This window comes from Papaver somniferum, unplaced genomic scaffold (genome assembly GCF_003573695.1).
Source record: "Papaver somniferum cultivar HN1 unplaced genomic scaffold, ASM357369v1 unplaced-scaffold_84, whole genome shotgun sequence".
Classification (NCBI taxonomy): domain Eukaryota; kingdom Viridiplantae; phylum Streptophyta; class Magnoliopsida; order Ranunculales; family Papaveraceae; genus Papaver; species Papaver somniferum.
Window position 1 is genome coordinate 433,820 of NW_020651415.1, and position 21,488 is coordinate 455,307.

At 36.2% G+C, this 21,488-nt stretch overlaps 2 protein-coding genes across 4 annotated transcripts; both read left to right on the forward strand.

Moving 5' to 3' along the window:
* The first annotated feature begins 582 nt into the window (after window positions 1-582).
* LOC113345876 (G-type lectin S-receptor-like serine/threonine-protein kinase At1g11300) lies at window positions 583-4,173 on the forward strand. Its single transcript, XM_026589532.1, has 7 exons — window positions 583-1,891; window positions 2,112-2,234; window positions 2,428-2,642; window positions 2,742-2,952; window positions 3,152-3,389; window positions 3,472-3,622; window positions 3,706-4,173. Exons 1-7 carry the CDS (start codon window positions 583-585, stop codon window positions 4,000-4,002), a joined length of 2,544 nt encoding a protein of 847 aa, XP_026445317.1. The 3' UTR covers window positions 4,003-4,173.
* Window positions 4,174-12,797: 8,624 nt separating this feature from the next.
* Window positions 12,798-16,439, forward strand: LOC113345819 (G-type lectin S-receptor-like serine/threonine-protein kinase At4g27290). Of its 3 annotated transcripts, XM_026589489.1 has the most exons (8): window positions 13,063-13,202; window positions 13,352-14,162; window positions 14,272-14,394; window positions 14,570-14,784; window positions 14,880-15,090; window positions 15,267-15,504; window positions 15,595-15,745; window positions 15,981-16,439. In XM_026589489.1, the coding sequence occupies exons 1-8, from the start codon at window positions 13,200-13,202 to the stop codon at window positions 16,275-16,277; spliced, it is 2,049 nt and encodes a 682-aa protein (XP_026445274.1). In that variant the 5' UTR covers window positions 13,063-13,199; the 3' UTR covers window positions 16,278-16,439. The 3 variants fall into 3 exon arrangements, with proteins under 3 accessions (XP_026445272.1, XP_026445273.1, XP_026445274.1); XM_026589487.1 differs by having other exon boundaries at window positions 12,798-14,162; XM_026589488.1 differs by having other exon boundaries at window positions 12,798-14,162; window positions 15,595-15,689; window positions 15,981-16,150.
* Window positions 16,440-21,488: the final 5,049 nt, after the last annotated feature.

The following is a 21,488-nucleotide window of genomic DNA, read 5'->3' on the forward strand; positions in this document are numbered from 1 at the left end:
AGTGTTTACTCCTTCTCTTTTAGTTTTCTAAGTGCACTGTTAGTGTTTGATGAAAAGTCTCTATCTAAAAAGTGTTTGCTGCCATTCAGACTTCTCTTGGCTTCCAACTTCTGAGAAGTTGTTCTACTTGTTTAGAAGCACAAGTACCAATTCACCTCTCAACAAATAGAATAAGTTATGAATGGAATTTTTGTAGCCTGGCCTAGATATAATAGATTGATTTCCAGTATGACTTTATTTTTTCTCAATTAAACAGCGGAAGGAGAAAGCAAATGGAGGGAAGAATGAAAAAGCCAATGAAGACTTTATTTTTTCCCGAATTTTCTTTCCTTTTTGTTATTATCAAGAAATTGGGTCTTCATTTATATACACGGTCAAATTTAACATACCAACCACAAGGGCAGCCACAGAAATATGATTCCAATTGGTCTTCTTTTGAAATTACATTTAAGCAAGTAAACTAGTCAAGGAATTAAAGATGTTCATTCCAATTGATCTTATTTTGAATTTTCATCAAGTTTCTTATTGCTTCGGAAGAACTAAACATTACCGGGTTTGCCTGCACGTTGTGACTGTGTATAGATGGATTTGGATACTAAAAAGAATTCTTTTTTTGTTCTACTTTACGTTTTTGTACTGTGCAGTAAAGCTCTTCATTCAATTGCAGCTGATACAATCACTGTGGGTGGAACTCTAAGCGGTTTTGAAACAATTACATCAAAAGATGGTAGATTTATGATGGGTTTCTTCACACCAGGTCAGTCTCGGAAATACTACTTAGGTATTTGGTATAACTATAGAACGGCCTTGGTGAGAACAATAGTTTGGGTGGCTAATAGGGATAAACCCCTGAGTGGTAGTTCATCTTCCCAACTGAAACTTTCAGAAAATGGTAATCTAGTTCTCCACGAGTCCGAATCCTTAATTTGGTCTACTTATTCAGCTTCAAGTACTTCTAATACAACCGAAGCAGTTTTAGGTGATGATGGAAATCTCGTTTTAAGAGAGAAGTCTAATCCATCTGTTGTGTATTGGCAGAGTTTTGATTATCCAACAGATACTTGGTTACCTGGTGCTAAAATTGGGATCAATAAGAAAACTAATGAAAGTCGGGTGCTTACTTCATGGAGAAATCAAGAAGATCCAGCTCCCGGAATGTTCAATCTAGAATTAGACCCAACTGGAATCAGGCAGTATCTTATTAAATGGAACAAGTCAATAGAGTTTTGGAAAAGTGGGGAATGGAATGAACAAGCAAAAACCTTTACTTTAGTTCCTGAGATGAGATTAAATTACATTTTCAATTTTAGTTTCATTTCAAATGAAAATGAAAGTTACTTTACTTATAATCTTTATAATGATTCAATTCTTTCAAGACTTAAAATGGATATATCTGGCCAAATTATGCAAGTTACATGGTCACGTACATCCGAAAGGTTGAATTTGTTTTGGTCTCAACCGAAACAACTCTGTGATGTTTATGGCATCTGTGGACCTTTTGGCAATTGTAACCAGGATACATTGAAGTGTGAGTGTTTGCCTGGTTTCATGGAACGATCTCTTTCAGATTGGAATCTTCAGGATTCAACTGGTGGGTGTGTTAGGAATCCGTCTTTGCAATGTGGGAGTGGGAGTAAGGATGTTTTTTCACCAATTCCAACCTCGGAATTGCCTGATGATCCCCAGAATCGACTAGTCAATAGTGCGGAAGAATGCAAATCAGCTTGTCATAGTAACTGTTTTTGCAATGCTTATGCTTATGGGAAGAATGGGTGTCAATTATGGGAGGGAGACATGTTAAATACCAAAACTCAATCAGATGGCAATGCAGAGAATCTCTACCTCAGAGGTGCTGATACGGGAATTCCCTCGCCCGAAATCTCCCCTAAAAGTAAGTAATCATTTTCAGGGGGATTCCCTCACATCACAAATTTATTTATTTACAGAGAAAGCATATCTCTACCTCTAAGACATGCGAAGTTAAATCTCTATGACAAATGATATCATCTAGTGCTCAATCGTGAATCTGCAATCTGAGGCTGGCTTAGATATAGCTATATTCTAGCCCTAGTCCTAACATACCTCAGAGCTTAATTCTACAAATATTTCAGGAACAAAGAGAAAGGTGGAAATTTGGAAGATCATGATACCCGTTATAGCTGCTTCGATGGCAACTCTCATGGGAGTATTAGGATACATGTATCTGTGCAAGAGGAATAAGGCTAATGAAAGAGGTAAATACCTTCTCCTTTATTTTGGATTGGTATATTGCATCACATCAGAAAACGCTGTTAATCTTATCTTACTATGGACTAATGAAACGAGAAAATGTTTAGCGACTGTCGCCAATGAATTCTGGCATCTTTACTTACGAGTTACTTTAGCTAATTATTCCTCCACCTTCTTCCCCTGTTCATGATTTCCCAGGGAGGTTAAAAGATCTCCAGGGGGTCTTGACTGATTTATTGAAAAATAAAGCTACCTACAAGGACATGCCAAATACAAACATGCTTAATGATCGTAAAACTGAAGGAGAAACACATGAATTACAAATATTTGATCTTGTTTGTTTAGCCATTGCTACAAACAACTTCTGCTTGAATAATAAATTGGGAGAAGGAGGGTTTGGGCCAGTTTTTAAGGTATGTTTTACATATGTTTGAATATTGTAATAATTATGATAAACTCACACACTTCTACTTACTAGAACCACTATATGTGCATTGGAGTATGGTTTTTAGGGTCAATTACAAAACAGGCAACAAATAGCCGTGAAAAGACTGTCGAAAAGCTCTCGCCAAGGAATTGAAGAGTTCAAGAACGAGGTTGAATTGATCTCCAAACTTCAACACCGTAACCTTGTGAAGCTGCTTGGTTGTTGCATCGAAGGAGAAGAAAACATGTTAATTTATGAGTACATGCCCAACAAAAGCCTGGATGCATTTCTATTTGGTTCGTTTCTGTTCTCAAATGCTATATATATACTATCAAACACCCTTTCATCGTTGAATATGACTCAAATGATCCGTGTTAAGTGATAGCCTTACATGTTAAACATATGTATATCTGCTGTCAAATTAGTTCCAACTTTCGTATATTTTTTACATTCTTCATGAATCTGCTAATTCAAGGATATCTATACTGACTACAGATGCAAGGAACAAAGCAAGCCTAGATTGGGATAAGCGGTTCAATATTATTGGAGGGGTTGCTCGTGGCCTTCTTTACCTTCATCGCGACTCGCGATTAAGAGTTATTCATAGAGATCTCAAAGTCAGTAACATTCTTTTGGATGAAGACATGATCCCAAAAATTTCAGATTTTGGAATGGCAAGGATATTTGGCGGGAACCAAACTATCGATAATACTGTCCGGGTCGTTGGTACACTGTGAGCACCATGTTTCCCCAGTCATCATCTTGAATTTCGATAAGTCATTTACCATATAAGGTGTCTTTGCATATAAATGCAGGGGTTATATGTCTCCGGAATACATGGTGGGAGGGACTTTTTCGGAGAAGTCTGACGTCTTTAGTTTTGGAGTTTTAGTGCTAGAAGTTGTGAGCGGTAAAAGAAATAATAGCTTCTACAATCCCGAACAACCTTTGAACCTTCTTCTTCATGTAAGTATTACATATCCATCAATTCCTCTTTACATTATATGAATGTGTTAATGAACTTATGTGTTTTGACATTTTTGTTTCAGGCTTGGAGACTTTGGAATGAAGGCATATGGGCAGAGATTGTCGATCAGGATTTGGGTGATGTATATTCTCCATTCGAAGTGATGAAATGCATACACATTGGTCTTTTATGTGTTCAAAATAGAGCAGTAGATAGGCCAACCATGGCTGAAGTGGATGTCATGCTTAGCAGTGAAACTGATCGTCCAGCTCCGAAAGAACCTCCATATATGTTCCCAGCTCCATCGGGTAAGCCTGGAATTCCTCCTATTCCCTGCTCAAATAACAATGTCACTTTGACCATGATTGGAGGTCGATAGGGTACTATTTCAAAAGCCGAAAGTGATATCAATTGTTCACAAATGGTTATATTTTTTTTTGTAAGTTTCTTTATTTGTATTTTCTACAATTGTTTTCACTCCTGTTGGGTTTGTTAAGATAATGTGGAGTCAGTTCTACTCATTAGAAAAATATGAACTTTCATTCCGTCAGCTGAGTTTACAAATGCAAAAAGACAGCCGACTTCCTGTCTGTCTATTTCCAGAGTGCTGCTCATTTCAGACGAGCTTACAAACATAAGTGACTTATTTTTTCAAGCATGTGTACTTGTGGTCTATTCAGCTTCATTTTTGCCTGATCAATATGGGCGCAACCCCATCCCCTGGTACTAGATGCTTCCAAATATTAGAGATTCTACATTGACCGAGTCAGTTGAGGAATTCTTTCCCAGGCCCTAGCTTTTCTTCGAATAAAATTTGGGTTATATGGAATTTTGGTTTTGCGTGGGAACCCTTACACATACAATCATACATGAGCATCCAATGGATTGATTGCCATTATGCCTTCTCCTCAACCAAGAAGAAAAAGAAGAAGATTTAATCTTCTTTCTATTCGTGGATGGATCACTGGAGAACTGATTTTCAGTACGTACTCTCTGCGATTCCAGCTGAAGGCCAAATTTGTAATTTTATTATTACTACAAATTGGGTCTTCATAATTGCGAAATTTATTTTTCTATCTACTGGAGACCCACTTTCATTTATGTGTAACCACAAAATTTATAACCACTCGATCCCGGTTGATTTTATTTTGAAATTTCATCAACTTCCTGTTGGTTTGCCACAACTTTAGGACCATTTTTTTTTTTTGGGACTACTCTAAATTGGGGGACTACTATTTGATGGGAGTGTCCACCCTAAATTCTTAATGAGTGTCCTAAAAGACTAGGGAATATTAGTATTCTCTTATCCTAATTAATATTATAATTAATCTTAATAATTCACTAATTTAACCGCCACCCACTAATCTAACCCATTAAATTAAAACCTAAAATAAGTTTTAAAAAAAAACAAAAACTCTATTTTTTCTTCTTCTTCATCTTCTTTTCTTTTGCTCTTCCGTATACAAAAACTCCAAGACTTCCAGTATCGAGTCCGGGACTCGTACATATAGCAAATCTCCCAAAAGAATTGGCAATTGTTAAACAACTTGAAACAAAGTTGAGAGGCAAAATCAATCGTCCAACAACAACCAAGAAGTATGATTCAAATGATATGCAAATACGCGGGTAATTTCCTTCATACCCATTCCTTTTAATTCGTTTTTTTTTTTAAAAATCATTAAAACCCATTGAAAATTGTAGTTACAGTAGACATTTCGGCTAGGAGAATTTTGAAAACCCTAATTATTTCGTAAGCGAACTTTCAATATGAAGAACAGTTCGGTAATATCGCAATATTAATCCATTTCTAGGTAACCGAACAGTTTGGTTCGGTAAGCTCGAAATAAAATCTTGTGTAACCGAACTTCTTTTAGTATGGGAAATTTGAGTTCGGTGTAGTCGATAAATTATATAGGTAACCGAACTTTTTGATAGCATAGTTCTGTTAGCTCGCAAAACAAAACCCTAGATATTCCTAACCGAACCGGTTCTTTAGAATGAATGGGAAATTTGAGTTCGGTATAGTCGATAAATTATATAGGTAACCGAATTTTGGTATAACATAGTTCGGTTAGCTCGCAGTTTCGAATACGTAACCGAACTATGGTCTATTAACACCAAATATGTGTTCGGTTACTTCGAAACTCATGATAGATAATTGAACTATTAGTTCGGTTATTTCACATCTCATGTAGGCTTGCCGAACTTTAGTCTGTTTATAACTTGTTTTGATTTAGTCCCATGTTATTGATTTATTTGATAAGAAAATATTATGTTTAGCTAATATTGTGGTTTTCATTCATTAGGAAGAAAGGAAAGAGATCTAACCCCCATCTAGATGAAAATTTGAGAACTCCCACCCCTCGTGGTAGAATACATTTGGATTTCCGAAATCGTGGTACTATAAATGCTAAAAATGCTACTAATGTAATCCAAGATGTTAATAAAGAGGTGATGGAGAATGTAATTGATCATGCTATTCAAGAAGAGCAAGGAAATGAAGCCAGTATAAATGAAGAGGTTGAAGAATAAAGAGAACAAGTTGAAGATGTAAAAGCAGAGCAGTTGGAAGAAGAAGGACAAGAGGAAGAGGAAGAAGGGGATACATATAAGGGAAAGGAGGGAAAGGAGGGAGATGAGGAAGAGGAAGAAGATGAAGAAAATGAAGAAGAGGAGGAAGATGAGGAAGAGATACAAGATTTACAAATTGTTCCCGTTGAAGAGAAAAGGAAGCAGAATCCGCCGGGTCCTACATATTCTCACATTCCCCCTGATGATTTGTGTTTGTCACCAGTGAGCCCAACTTATGGTACTCCAATTGATGGTGGAGCAACATTGTTTGGCTACAAACACTCACGGTCTGCGAAGATCTATGTGACAAAGGTATTCTTAATTTCATTCTTAACTAGTAAAAAAAGTTTAATATGTTGTAGACATATGTTTCATTAAGTATTAATAGTGTGATGTTATTTTTGTAGGATCATAATGATGCAATTTGTCTTATTCTTCGTCAAAAGGCTTCCAAATGGGATCTTTCGAATGAGTGTCAAGAGTTTCAGAACAAGGTTAAAGAATGTGTGTTATGGAGAGCCCTTGAGTTGGCACATAAGGACTTTGACATTGTTGTTGTTTCTGCATTTCTAGAGAGGTATTATCCGGAGAGATATACCATGCATCTTCCATTTGGAGAGATGGAAATTACTCCAAATGATTGCATGAGAATCACCGGCCTACTAGTGGAAGGTAAATGTCTTCGAGAAGGCTACAACCAATCGATGAGTTATGAAGCTCTTGAGGCATTGACTCTAAAGTATCTAGGATGGGATCCAAGAAAGGCCCAATGTGAGTTTAGACGTTCCGTGAAGGAAACCTAAACGTGGAGATGAGTATAACCCAAAGGAAGAAAATGGAGCTTCGAAGAAGATGATGAAGAAATTCAAGATGGTAAGGTTGAAGGAAGCATTTGCGGATACACGTAAGAAGGTAAAGAGCGGACGGCTGCTGATGGACGAGGAGAATCTTAAGTAGCATGTCACTGCTTATTGGTTATATCAGTTAGGAACTGTTATTTTCCCCGACACTTCTGGAAATAGGGTGGATGCACATTATCTACAGATTTTGGAGAATCTCGATGAGATTAACAACTACTCATGGGCCACCGGGGCGCTTGCATTTGTGTTAGGAGAGATGGATAAAGGGTCGAGGATTCAGACAACTCAAATTGGAGGTTACTTAACTCTTATTCAGGTGACCTTCTACATTGTTACTTAACTCTTATTCGCTAAGATTTTATGTTTCCAATTCAATTTCATTTATGTGTTTAATATTTTTGTTTTTTTCGCATAGGTTTGGCTATAGAAAAGAAAACTTATCCCTATGACCAACCTACAATAGGAAAATGGGTGTTTTTAGATGCACAAAAGAAGTCTAAAGAAGAGCAGTTGGCTTCGTTGAGGGAGAGATTGGATAATTTGACGGTGAAAGATGTGGTGTTTCACCCATACACGGTACCCGATGATGAAGAGGTACTTGAAGACGAAATGCAATGTTACTCAGTCGTCTCGGGTTACTATGGACCAATTTGGTATCCTAACGGCTATGCAATCTATAATCCAAAGAGAGTACTAAGACAACTTTCTGGTGTTCAAATTGATCTAGAAGTGGAGAAAGAAAATTTCGAGATGCAAGTTCGAGGAACAAAGAACACCGAGAACTATTTTATCCCAAAATACGAACCAACTCCTACGTTAGAACATTGGAATGACTTAACAAAATACTAGATACCTGGAGGTGATTTTGTACCTTGTGGAGAAGATGTAAATGCATGTGAAGAAGATTACCTGCAGTGGTATCGAGAGATTAGTCATCCTTTTGTGATTAATAAAGAACAACAAGCACGTACTGATAAGGCGAAGGCGAAGGCAAAGGACTGGGAGGCTAAAAGAGCTCAGAAGGATATGCTTATTTGTGCAGAAGAAGCCGTTCGGTTATGGGATAATGTGGTAAGAAAATTTCTTCTCTTTATACTTTAAGTTGTTACAAGTTATAAAAAATATATTTACTTGTGGTTAAGATTTGAATCAGGTGAAGAAGGTTAAGAAATTGTTGAAAAAACGGATAGAATCCGTAGTGGAGAGTCGATGTCGGCAGAGGAACAAACAGTGCTCCATGGCCAGTGGGAGTAACTTATATATCAAATAATGGTGGAGGGGAGTCGGTTTAAGCATTTGAAGATGGGTCGACAACAAGGATAAGGTTCAAGCCGCGATGCTCATGGTAAAAGAGTTCAATCCCCAACCGATGAGGGATTTCAACACCACACTCGTGGTGAAAGAGTTCGTCGTACTGGTCATTGTGGAATCCCTTCTTTTCTTTTAGTTTCAAAAAACATCTTAGTTTTGGATTTTGTATGTTTTGAAAAATTAGTTAGGGAGTTTGGTATGTATAACACTTTTATATTGATTTAAATTGGGTTTGTGTTTCAATTTTATATTTTTTTCATAAGTAGCCTGCAATATTATCTTGAATGAAAAGGCTACAGGGTAGAGTTCGGCTAGATATAAATTCGAAGTAGGAAAACAAACATCTAGTTCGGCAACCTGGAATTGATTACCAGGCAACAGAAACACAGTTTGGCGACCTGAAACTTTTGACCAGGTCACCGAACAATAAGTTCGGCAACCTGTGAAATTTGACCAGGTCATCGAACTTCTTGCTCGGAAACCTGAGAAATCTGACCAAGGCACCGAACCGTTAGTTCGGTGACACCAAAATATCTCAGTTTGCCGAACTTCTCTTTGTACATACAATGGAGGGTTAAGGAGATTATTTCGGTTACCTGGAAAGTTTAGGAAGTCACCGAACACTGACTTTGGTTAGCTCGCAAAATATAGATACATTGCCGAACTACTCTCTGTTGACTCAAATATTTGCTTTGTCCACAAGTTGAAAGACTCATTTTCTTCATTCAGAAATCACAAAAATGCATTGTTAAGTTTTATTTAGAGTGGTTTGTGTATTACTTATATGCTTAGTTTAGGTTTGTGGCCTAAAATAGTAGTTCGACAAACTGGTAAACTTTCTCAGGATGCCGAACGTTACAAAAATCTCTTTGGATTTTCTCGGGATCACCTCTTCTCTCACAAACCATTTCAAACCGTGTTTTTCTTTCATTCCCATTCAAAACTAATATTCACATGTCTTTTTGTGCATGTTGTCTAGCCCAACTCTTTGCCTCTACCGGGTTTTTGAATACCAAATCATTCATGTAGTGATGGGATGTGTCATCATACAAAATATCAACTGGGAAAGGTTGATCTTCCATTGGTATTGGATCACATGCAACCTACAAGAAATAGCACAACGTCAATGGAAACCACAAACAAGAAACACAGATAATAGTTCGCGATGTAACATTTTATCGATCATGCCGAACAGAGGGTTCGGTTATCTTTTCTCTAGAAATATTTTGCGACCTTGCCGAACAAAGCTTGACTAATTTTATCCTTATAAGTTCGGCTAACATGTTAGAGCACACGACTAAACCGAACGATTATCTGTATACTCAGTAACAAATAGTTCGACAATGTTTTCTGGAAATACATAACCGAACTCTAAAAAACCTCCATTAAAATGGAGTTCGGTTACATGCGTCTTCTGAATGAAGTAACCGAACTTTACCTATAGAAAAGTTCGGTTACGTCGCAAGGCAGGTTAGGTAACTGAATCACTTTGACTAGCCGAAATTTCTTCCTGAAATTTTCGATTTTGTCAATTGTTTGCACAATTCAAGCTACATTAACTAAATTTGAGCCATATCTGAGTACCCATAACTTCATCTTCTGGTTGTGGTTGATAAAATCCATCATTTGGTTCGTCACATTGAGTTTCGGCAAGCATGCATTCATCATCTAAAAAATAACTCATATCCGGATCTTTATGAAGATTCATCATTAGGAGATGTAGGAGGTTTTGATTCGGATGATGTGCTATCATCACATGAATCACTCAAATCATATTTACAAAACTTAAAATAAGATTTTTTGGGTTCACCCTCTTTTTGTTCATCTTTTCTTCTTCTTCTTCTCCTTCTTCTTTCTCTCAGTGACTAATTATTACACTAACATTAAGAAATCATTACACTAACACTAATTTGATTACCAAGTTTTTTTTGGTATTAACAAAAAATTAGGATAAGGAGTGACCCAAATTTATTTCCACTATCCATCCAAAGTAGCCCACACAAAAAAGGGAGTAGTCCCAAAAAATGGTTCCAACTTTACTTGTGCATTGATGGATTGGGTCTTCATTGAATACTTTAGACCCAAGCCCTCATCACGAGTTTATGTAGAGGGACGTGATCGAATACTTTTCTGGGAAGGGTGAAGATTTTTAACTCGAGAAGTCAATCAAAAATAACCTCCAAATAGCAGAATAGAAATACAATGATTGATTGATTGGCACTATGGTTTTGCCTACACGTACACAATCATCATCCAAAAGATTGGTTGCAATTATAACTTCTCCTCCCAACAAAGAAGATGAAGAAAGCAAATCCAGTAAAGAAGGGGTTAATGACTTACGGTATTTCTATTTTGGTCCTACTAAAGACGGACTTGCTCTAGATTTTCTTTCCTTTTGATTATTTTGGTCCTACTAAAGACGGACTTGCTCTAGTATGCCACAAGGACAACCACACACAAATATGACTGATTGGATAAACTAGTCAATGAAATTAGAAAGATGCTCATTCCCATTGATTTCTCTATGTGGCTGCTATGATTTCTCTATCCCTTGGATGCTCTCAAGCGTTTGGGTTTATGCTCTCTCTTTCTGTACACCCCTGCGTCCATAATACGAAAGAGGTTGAGTTATGGATGGATGGAATTTTGATGTTGTGTGGAAACCCTTACACATAGAATCATCATCATCCAATAGGATTGATTTCCATTATGACTTTTACTCTCTAGCGGAAAAAAAAGAAGAAGAAAACGAATGGAGGAAACAAGGGTTAATGAAAAAGCCAAAGGAACTAGCCTCCCTCGCTAGATATGTCTATTTCTTTGTCCCACCAATTTCTTTCCTTTTGATTATTCTATAAAAATTGGGTTTTTCACTTATATAAAATGTACAAATTACATAATAGAAGGACAACCACGGAAATTTATATATACTGTACAAACTTTTTACACTGTCAATCATCATCCAATGGATTGATTGATTTCCAATTAACCATTATGACATTTCTTCTTAACAAAAAAGAAAACAAATAGAGGAAGAAGAGGTTAATAAAATTCTTAGAGCAGTTTCAAGTTTGTTCATTTTGCTCTCACTATGGACTCAACAAATAAATAAATCCGCCAATTACATATAATAAATTAAACTTTTATGCTTCTTAGATTTCTCCTGTTTTAAATGATGGTTATGGACTAATCCTAAGAAACTGTACATGTGATGGATTTAAAGCTAAATTTAAAATATTTAGAACCGAATATCTGAAATGGCGGAAGCTTTAGCAATATTACAAGGAGCAAAATGGGCAAGGGATCTTGATTTCAAGGATTTTTGGATGGAAGGTTACTGTAAAAGAATCATGAAGTTTATAGAAGGAAATGAATCAATGATGAACGGGCAGAATCAAAGCATAGTGAAGGAAGCAGTGAATATTTTGAGAGATTGTGAAAGTTTTTTTGAGCTTTAAGTTCATAAAAAAAAAGTGGGAATCATGTGGCATAAATTGGCAACAAAGGCAAGGAAATTTTCTCTTTTTCATGGCATGGAACGTGGAAATGCCAAGCATCTTAACCCAATTTCTTTTGGTTTATAGTACTTTTAATACTTCTAATGCAAGTAACCATCCTAGTAATCTATTTTTACTTCGAAAACTACTATTGAATCAATGTTGTCTGATAATCATAATCGAGAGAATGTTCCGTTTGTGACAGTATGACAACAATTTTCTCAGAGAATCAGTGTTTTGTTTCTTGTTTTTTCTCCGTGGAATATATCCATCTTCAAAAAAAAAAAAAAAACAACAAATTTTTTGGTTTGTTCACTGCAGAAGTACATTAACCACGCGTTTAATAGAAAACCACGCGGACACATGAAACCTGTTGGCGGGTATACAAAAATTATGCGGGCTAATAAAATCCGCGTGAGGATTTTCTTCACCCGCCGGCTGGTCTTCCAAAACCGCTCACTACGAATCGTGTTTCTCAAAAATTAACTTTTTTTTTAATCTCACTTCCTCTTGTTTTATTTCACCTAAATCTAATATTTTAAGATTTTAACTTTATCCTACCAAATTTTTTATATTGAAGATAAATAATAATGGGTCCCTAAAGAATCATATTTGTTCAATTTGCTGTGATTCTTAATAGTGGAAAATAACATCTGGCCATCACGTGGCTGAACAAAAATTTTGATTTGCCAATTACGATAGAAATTGTCCTTATGCATAGGTATGTTTATTTCTTCTTTGTCCCATCAAACACTTGTTTTCTAATTTCCTTTCCTTTTGATTATTGCTCTAGAAGTGGGTCATCGTTACTATATGACTACAAATTGCGCATACCTCAAGGACAACCACAGATATATGATCCATTGACTGACTTACAGTTAAGAAGAGTCAAGGAAAATTATATGATCTTCATTCCTGTTGATCTTATTTTTAAATTTCATCAACTTGTTTAATTCTCTGAAAGAAAAAATATACTGAGTTTGTCTGCACTTTTGCCCGTGTATAGATGGATTTTGATACCAAAAACAGTTCTTTTTTTGTTTTACTTTTCATTTTTGTCCTGTGCAATAAACAGCATAGTTCAATTGCAGATGATACTATCTCTGCAAGTGGAACTCTAAACGCTACGGATTCTATTATATCGAAAAATGGCAACTTCAGAATGGGTTTCTTCACCCCAATTGAGTCTGAGACGCACTTCACAAGTACGTCTTATAAGTACTACCTAGGTATTTGGTACAACTATAAAAGAGTCTCATTGCAAACAGTAGTTTGGGTGGCTAATAGAGATAAACCGCTCGGTCAGACAGAAGATTTCCAACTGAAACTTTTAGAAAATGGTAATCTAGTTCTCTACAACTCGTTCAAATCCGCAATTTGGTCTACTAATTCAGCTTCAAGTACTTCTAATACAACTGAAGCAATTTTAGGTGATGACGGGAATCTTGTTTTAAGAGATAAGTCTAATCCATCTGTTATTATTTGGCAGAGTTTTGATTATCCTACTGATACCTGGTTACCTGGTGCCAAAATTGGGTTCAATAAGAAAACTAATAAAAATTATTTGCTTACTTCATGGAGGAATCTTGGAGATCCAGCCACGGGACTTTTCAGCCTAGAATTAGATCCAAATGGAATGAATCGGTATGTTACAAAATGGAACAAGTCCATAGCGTATTGGACAAGTGCGGAATGGAATGAGAAAGCAAAAACCTTTAGATCAGTTCCTGAGATGAGTTTGAATGACATTCATACTTTTAGTTACATTTCAAATGAAAATGAGAGTTATTTTACTTATCATCTTATTAATAGTTCAGCTGTTTCACAATTTGAGTTGGATTTTCAGGGAAAAATCAATCAGTATATATGGTCAGATATAGATGAACAGTGGTATTTGTTTCGGTCTGAGCCGGAACAACTTTGTGATATTTATGGTATCTGTGGACCTTTTGGTATCTGCAACAACCAGTCTATGTGCGAGTGTTTTCCTGGTTTCGTAGAACGATCTCGTTCATATAGTTATCTTTGGGATTCAACTAGTGGGTGTCGTAGGAATACATCTTTGCAGTGTGGGAGTACAGATGCTTTTTCACCAATTCCAACCTCGAATTTGCCTGATAAACCCCTGTTTAAACAAGTCAATAGCATGGAAGAATGCAAATCAGCTTGCCAGAGAAATTGTTCTTGCAATGCGTATGCTTATGGGATCGGTGGGTGCCAATTATGGGAGGGAGATATGTGGAATGCTCATTCGCAATCAGATGGCACAGAAGAGATTCTCTATCTCAGACGTGCAGAAGGTATGTAATTCTTGATCTGCTATCTGAGGTGATCCTACGCTGGCTTGTCTTAGTATTATGGTATTTTAAGCTTAATCCTGTGATGACCCTGTGCTAATTCTTATTTCAGTCAGCAAGATAAAGGGGGTTAATTTGAAGATCGTGATACCTGTAATAGTATTTTCGGTGGCCATTATAGTGAGCATATTAGGATACATATATCTGTACAAGAAGAATAAGGCTACTGAAAGAGGTAAGTACCATCTCCTTTATTCTTGCTGGTATATTGCATTACATAAAAGACCACTGTTAATCTTATTATGGGCTAATAAAAGGTGAAGAATTTTATCAACTGCTACCAATGAACTCAGGCTGTTCTGTTACATCGACTAATCATTTCTTCTCTTTCCTCCCCTATTCATACCCAGGAATATTAAACGGATTCGAGGGGCTGTTGATCTATTTGTGGAAAATCAAGGCTATCTATAAAAAAAATCCAAATTCAAACATGTTTAATGATTATAAAACTGACGGGGAAACACAGGAATTAGAAATATTTAACCTTGCTTGTCTATCCATTGCTACTAACAACTTCTGCTTGAAAAATAAATTGGGCCAAGGGGGTTTTGGGCCAGTTTATAAGGTATTTATTACATATGTCTGGTTATTAAAAGTAAATAAATAATGAGCTTATTGTACACTTGAATTGCTTCATGTGCATTGTATGATGGTTTTTAGGGTAAATTACAAAACGGGAAGCAAATAGCAGTGAAAAGACTGTCGAAAAGCTCTGGACAGGGTATTGAAGAGTTTAAGAATGAGGTTGTACTGATCTCCAAACTTCAACACCGTAACCTTGTCAAGCTGGTTGGTTGCTGTGTCGAAGGAGAAGAGAACATGTTAGTTTATGAATACATGCCCAACAAAAGCCTGGATGCATTTCTATTTGGTTTGTTTCTTCTTCATATGCTATACCACAAAACATCCTTTCATCTGCGAATATAACACAAAGAATGTTTCTTTAAGGCTGGCCTTGCATGTCAAACATTTCTAAATTTGCTGTCAAACTAGTTCCAATTTTCATATATTTAACATTTTGAAGTGTGTTGTATGTACAAATGGCAGATCCAAGGAAAAAAATACAACTAGATTGGGATCAACGGTTCAATATCATTGGAGGGATCGCTCGTGGCCTTCTTTACCTTCATCGTGATTCTCGATTAAGAGTTATCCATAGAGATCTCAAAGTCAGTAACATTCTATTGGATGAATTCATGATCCCAAAAATTTCAGATTTTGGAATGGCGAGGATATTTGGGGGAAACCAAACTATAGATAGTACTGGCAGGGTAGTGGGTACAATGTATGCACCATGTTCTCCTAATTATCATCTTAAATTTCGGTAACTCATCTAGTCATCTACTACATAACGTGTCTTTGCAAAACAATGCAGTGGTTATATGTCTCCGGAGTATATGATTGGAGGGACATTTTCGGAAAAGTCTGACGTCTTCAGCTTTGGAGTGTTATTACTAGAAGTTGTAAGCGGTAAGAGAAATAACAGCTTCTACAATCCCGAACAACCCTTAAACCTTCTGCTTCATGTAAGTTATATATAACCATGAATTCTTCGTTATATTATATAACATTTGGTTCTAAGTATAATATCACCTCCGTTCCTAAAAAAAATTAATATAGTTTTTTTAATTTTACCTATTTTTAGACCAAATTGAACACTTTTTTACCTCCGTTCGTAACACTTTTTTTAGGAACACTTTTCTTTAGGAACGGAGGAAATATGTTTTAGTGAACTTATGTAATTTGAGATTTTTGTTTCAGGCTTGGAGACTTTGGAATGAAGGCAAATGGTCAGATATTGTCGATGAGGATTTGGGTGATATGTATTCTCCATATGAAGTGATGAAATGCATACATATTGGGCTGTTATGTGGTCAGAATAGTGCAGTAGATAGGCCAACCATGGCTGATGTAGATCGCATGCTTGGGAATGAAACTGATCGCACAGCTCCGAAAGAACCTCCATATACTTTTCTGGCATCATCTGATAAGCCTGCTGTTCCACGTATTCAGTGCTCGAATAATAATGTCACTCTGACCAAGGTTGAAGGTCGATAGGGTATTTTAAAAGCTGAGAGTTATATCAATTGTTCACACATTGGAATATTTATTAAGTTTACATTAAGTACCTTATCTTTAAGTTCACTTCATCTCTGTATACTTTAAGAATGATGTTCATTCTAAGATGACATGGTGTCTTTATGCAAGTTGTGTCTAGGCCGGCAAGCTGACGTAAAAAATTCCTGCCACACTTTTATGAGATAATTCTTCACGAGATAGTGTCTAGCCTACCCTGGACTTGTTCCGGGACAAAAGGCTTTGTTTTTGGTTTTGGCTCATTCTCAGATGAATCAACTCTTTGTTACATAAAAAAGCGGCCATTTGGTATAATTGGATTATTACCAAATTTATCCAACTTGGTACACATTTTTTGATCTTTCAAATTCATTGTTCTCTGGTTATCTGCTACTCCTTAGAGTCTCTCCATATCCCAAATAAAATTTAGTTAAGAATGGAATTTTGGAGATCAGAGACACACCCAATTATCATCATCCAATTCAGTTGAATTGATTGGCCATTATGACTTCTTGTCTCAACCAAGAAGAAAGAGGAAGAAGAACTGATGCTCAGAAAGTAGTAAAATCTGATTTCAATTTGGCTAATGAATTTTTTAAAGGATTTTCTCCATCTTAGGATCCTTCTTCTTAAACAGGTTGTTGTAGCTAAGAAGAAGAAGCCTAGCCGGTATCACTATAGCACAAGTCATTGGATGATGATTCCATGACGTGAGTTTGAAACTCACCCGCCCCAGATTCTGTACTGATTTAAAAAAAAATAATTAACGGAATGGACTAAAGCTTTCTTTGGTATGTCTATTAGTTTGTCCCACTAAAGACTTGTTTTAGTTGGGTATTAGGTTCTCGCTGACTTATCAAAATTCAGTCTTGTACAACTGCAAAAATAAATGATTGATAAATTACGACTAAGCAAGTAAATGCGCATTCCAGATGGATTGGGTCTTCATTGAAATATGGAGTTCAATCTTGTAAGTATGTAATATATACTAGTTTAGAGACCCTTCCATTTTTATGCACAGCCAAAAACATTGACTCATAACTTACAATTAAGCGAGTCAAGGAAAGACTAAATGCTCACTCAACATGAACTGTTTTTTTTTTTTTGTATTTCATAGTTGTTAATTGCTTTGAAATAAATAAATTACTGGTTTTATCCGAATTTTTCTTAAACGCTAAGCCTTGCATCAAGATCAACGACGAAGTCAATAAAACATTTCAATGGTTTTGTATTTCCGGTATTACATACAGTCCAACATTTCACCGGTTGCATCAATTGTTATATAATATAACCACGGATTCTTCATTATATTATATAACATCTGGTTCATGTAAGTATAATACCGTTTCAGTTTCTAGAAAAAAGTTACTATAACTTTTTCAATTTTTCTTATTTTAGGCCAAATTAAAAAAGTATAGTAACACTTTCTTAGTAACGGAGGGAGTATTTTTGGGTGAATTTATGTAATTTGAGATTTTTGTTTCAGGCTTGGAGACTTTGGAATGAAGGCAAATGGTCATATATTTTCGATGAGGATTTGGGTGATATGTATTCTCCATCTGAAGTGATGAAATGCATACATATTGAGCTGTTATGTGGTCAGGATAGTGCATTATATAGGCCAACCATGGCTGATGTAGATCGCATGCTTAGGAATGAAACTGACCCACAGCTCCGAAAGAACCTCCATATACTTTTCTAGCATCATCTGATAAGCCTGGGGTTCCACGTATTCACTGCTCGAATAATAATGTCACTCTTACCACCGTTGAAGGTCGATAAGGTATTTTACATTACAAAAAAAAAAAGGCTTCTTGGGATGGCCATAAAATGTCTCAAGAGACCCAGAAATCGTCCCAATAATATACCAGTGACAGTTTCCTAGCCGTCACTAATGTTATTTTTGTCGTCTTTTGTTGTAAAATTTGATGTTTAATCTCATATTAGATAGGCTTTAGACACTCTAGTCCTATCCCTTAAGTCTAGTATTAGGAGATCTAAATTTACTAAATTTAGAACGGGTTAAGCCTTTTTCTAACGATTACCCTTTTCATAAGGAGTATACTGAATTGTTGTTGATTCATTTCTTTTATCATGTTCGCAAAGCTCTGAAATGAGATAATTTAGGGAATATATTTGTTGATCTCGTTGCAACCAATTGTTGAAGCTTTTCGACGGTAATTGGTTATGAGATCACAATTAGATTTTGTTAGTTTAGATTTCTGAAACTTAGATGAGTATTCAGGTTAAGTTGTTAATTTCGATTCATCTTGATTATTTGAAGTGTTCAAACAATTTTTTCTTATTCCAGATCTTATGATAAATGGCAGATTAGGAGGAAAACGAAAACAGTTTAGTAATGAAATAACCTTAAACTGTTGGAGCATGATCTGAATTCTAAAGAAATGGAAGCCTTATTAGTTGATTTCAAGAAAAAAATGAGCGATTCACCCAACAGGTAGTAGTAATTTTCAATTTCGTCAGTTGATTTAGATACTACGCCTTAATTTGCTATATTGAAAAGCTTTATTTGCTCATTGTTTTATGGATTATATGCAGAAGTAGGCCTGGTCTGGACCCTCACTTTCATTTCTAGGCCACTTTTTTTATTTCTTGCAAAACTAGGCAAGTTAAACGGATTCCATCCACTTTAACCATCTCGGTCAATTTATCGCATTGACTTGTCAATATCTCGCCAAAATATCATATAGGGATATCTCATGGATGTGGTAAGATTACTGAAATATCCTTCACACGTGTGTGTCAGTCACACTAGATAAGATGTCCATGTGTTGCTATCAAAGAGCCTAATCTAACAAAGACGACATCTCGAGGATTAATTGAACGGCCATGATAAACCACTCGAGCCTAATTATCTGAGAACCAGACGACATCACGTGTTGCTATCGAGGATTAATTCATTCTTCTTTTTCTTATCTTCTTCTTCTTTGTTTTCTTCTCCTTCCGTTTTCTTTCTTCTGCTCATTAGTGAAGAAAAATGGTTTGATAGAAATTGAGAAGCAAAGTAGATTAAGGTTCAGTTTGTGAGAAAGTATTGATGGTGTTTGGCAGTGATGGTTTCGATAATCGAAGACTAGGGTTGAATTCGACCTGAAATTGGGTTCTTGGTGCTGGTTTTGAATGATTCTGCTGATATCATCCTCCGTTTGTTTTCTGCTGACTCTCTGCGAGTCGTGTGTTATGTCTATCTAAGTACATCAGATGTTGAGGTGGTATGGTTGTTGAAGAAGATGGTGTGGTTGAGGTTTATGAAGAAAATCAATTAGAGATTTTACGGTTTCGGGATTAATCTGATAAAATCAGATTTAGGGTTTGGCATGAAATTGAGAAATGAATTGAGATCTTAATGGATGAGGAAAAGAGGGGTTGTCGATGAATTGATGATATGAAGCAGTTCTAGGAGAATAATTGGGAATTGAGTTACGGTTTCTGAGAAATGGAATCAGAGTTTAATTTGAGGATGAATAAGAAGAAGTTAAAAGATGGGTTTGTTCTAATTGATGTTTGATTGAAGCTGTCCTGAAGATGAATCAAAGAATTAGGGTTTGCTAGTGATTTCAGTTATATGAGAAGAGTATGTAGAAGTTGTTGATGCTGAATTGATGGAAACAATGAAGAGTAATTCAAGATTAAAGAAGATTGGTGGTGGTGCTGGAGTTGATTGAAGTCAGGAAACCGAGAGAAGGGTTCGATAGAATTTGTTATGAATATTGAGACTGTTGGTGATGATGGGAGTATTTTGGTGTTGGATGAATGGTGACTGATTAGTGAATGTATGTGTATTTGAGAAGGTACACGAGAATGGGTTTATCTCCAATACGATTGCAGGTTAAAGGGGAGCTCATACAACAGCAAAATTGCCATCTCTGAGTTCCCAGTTTTACACACACAAAGGTGTTCGACAGAAAGCCTGAACGATAGTTCAGGTCTTGAAGTAGTCAGTTAGGGTTTATGTTCTTCCTTAAAACAGGAATTAGGTTCTGGGTGGAAATGATTTGGTGATTTAACAATTCAGAGAACGTGAATTGCTGGGTAAGTCTCTAATTATTTCTAATTTTGGTATTTTTAATTGAGCTGATTAAAGTATTCAATTTATTTGATTGAGAATAGAACCAGAATTGAGATCAATATAGAATGGAGTTGTAATTGTGGTTTACTGTTGTGGTTGTGGTGATTCTGATGTTGCACATATGAATAATTGAGGAAGGAGGTGGTGGTCAGGATATTGTTGTTGTGGTTTTGTGAAGTGCAGGGAAGAACTCATAGTGATTCTGGGATTGACTGTGTTGAGCTAAGGTACAAAATTACATGAGTTTAAGGTATTTGTGTGTTTGAGTTGAGAGAATGAGAAAAAGTGGAGATGTGTATTGCTGTACAGAATTACATGAGTTTAAGTTTATAGATGCTAATGAGAACGGAATCAAATGGTCTAATTCTGATGTTCAATCTTTCATCTCTATTGATCCTATCCATGGACCTGTGGTATGCTACCCCTCTCTCTTTTCCAAGCAAACCAGTTTCTTTTCTTTAATCTAGATTCATCAAAAACTACTGGAACCTTATCCTTTTGCTGTCATCTTGTAGCGGATCTTTTCGATTTCGGTTGACATTGGCTAATGATTATTAGTGCTATTCAATCTCGTTGTTGCTCTCCATACATTTGTGTGAGTGATATCTAGCATCCTTTCAGTATGTTTTGTGACCTCGTATGTGTTACCATCGTTTAAAACTAGCTATACTAGTTTATATTCAAATGGGTGTTCTTGCTAGCGCTAGATTTTGTTTTACCCCTTGGTTGGTGTAGTTTTGGAATATGGTCGCCATAGTAAAAGTACAAGCTATTTCCGTTAAGTACCATGTTTACCATGCTCTCCTGCAAACATTGTATTTGAACAATTGCGTGAAATTGCTGAAAATTGGATCCCTTGAATTGAAACTTTGAATAACCAGTATCTTCAGTTGAGTCCCTTAGAGGACTCTAAATGTAGCGGATTTTCTTAACATTGGAAGCGACTATGTTGACTTTATTATCACATTCAAAACCATTCAACTTGTGTGCATTGCCAGGATAGTAAAAAGAAAGAATTTGAATGTATCTAGTAAGGGATGAGATTTACCTGTCTTAGCTGTGGGTCTTGGAGCTGTGGTTGGTTACACAGTTGGAAAAGAAGC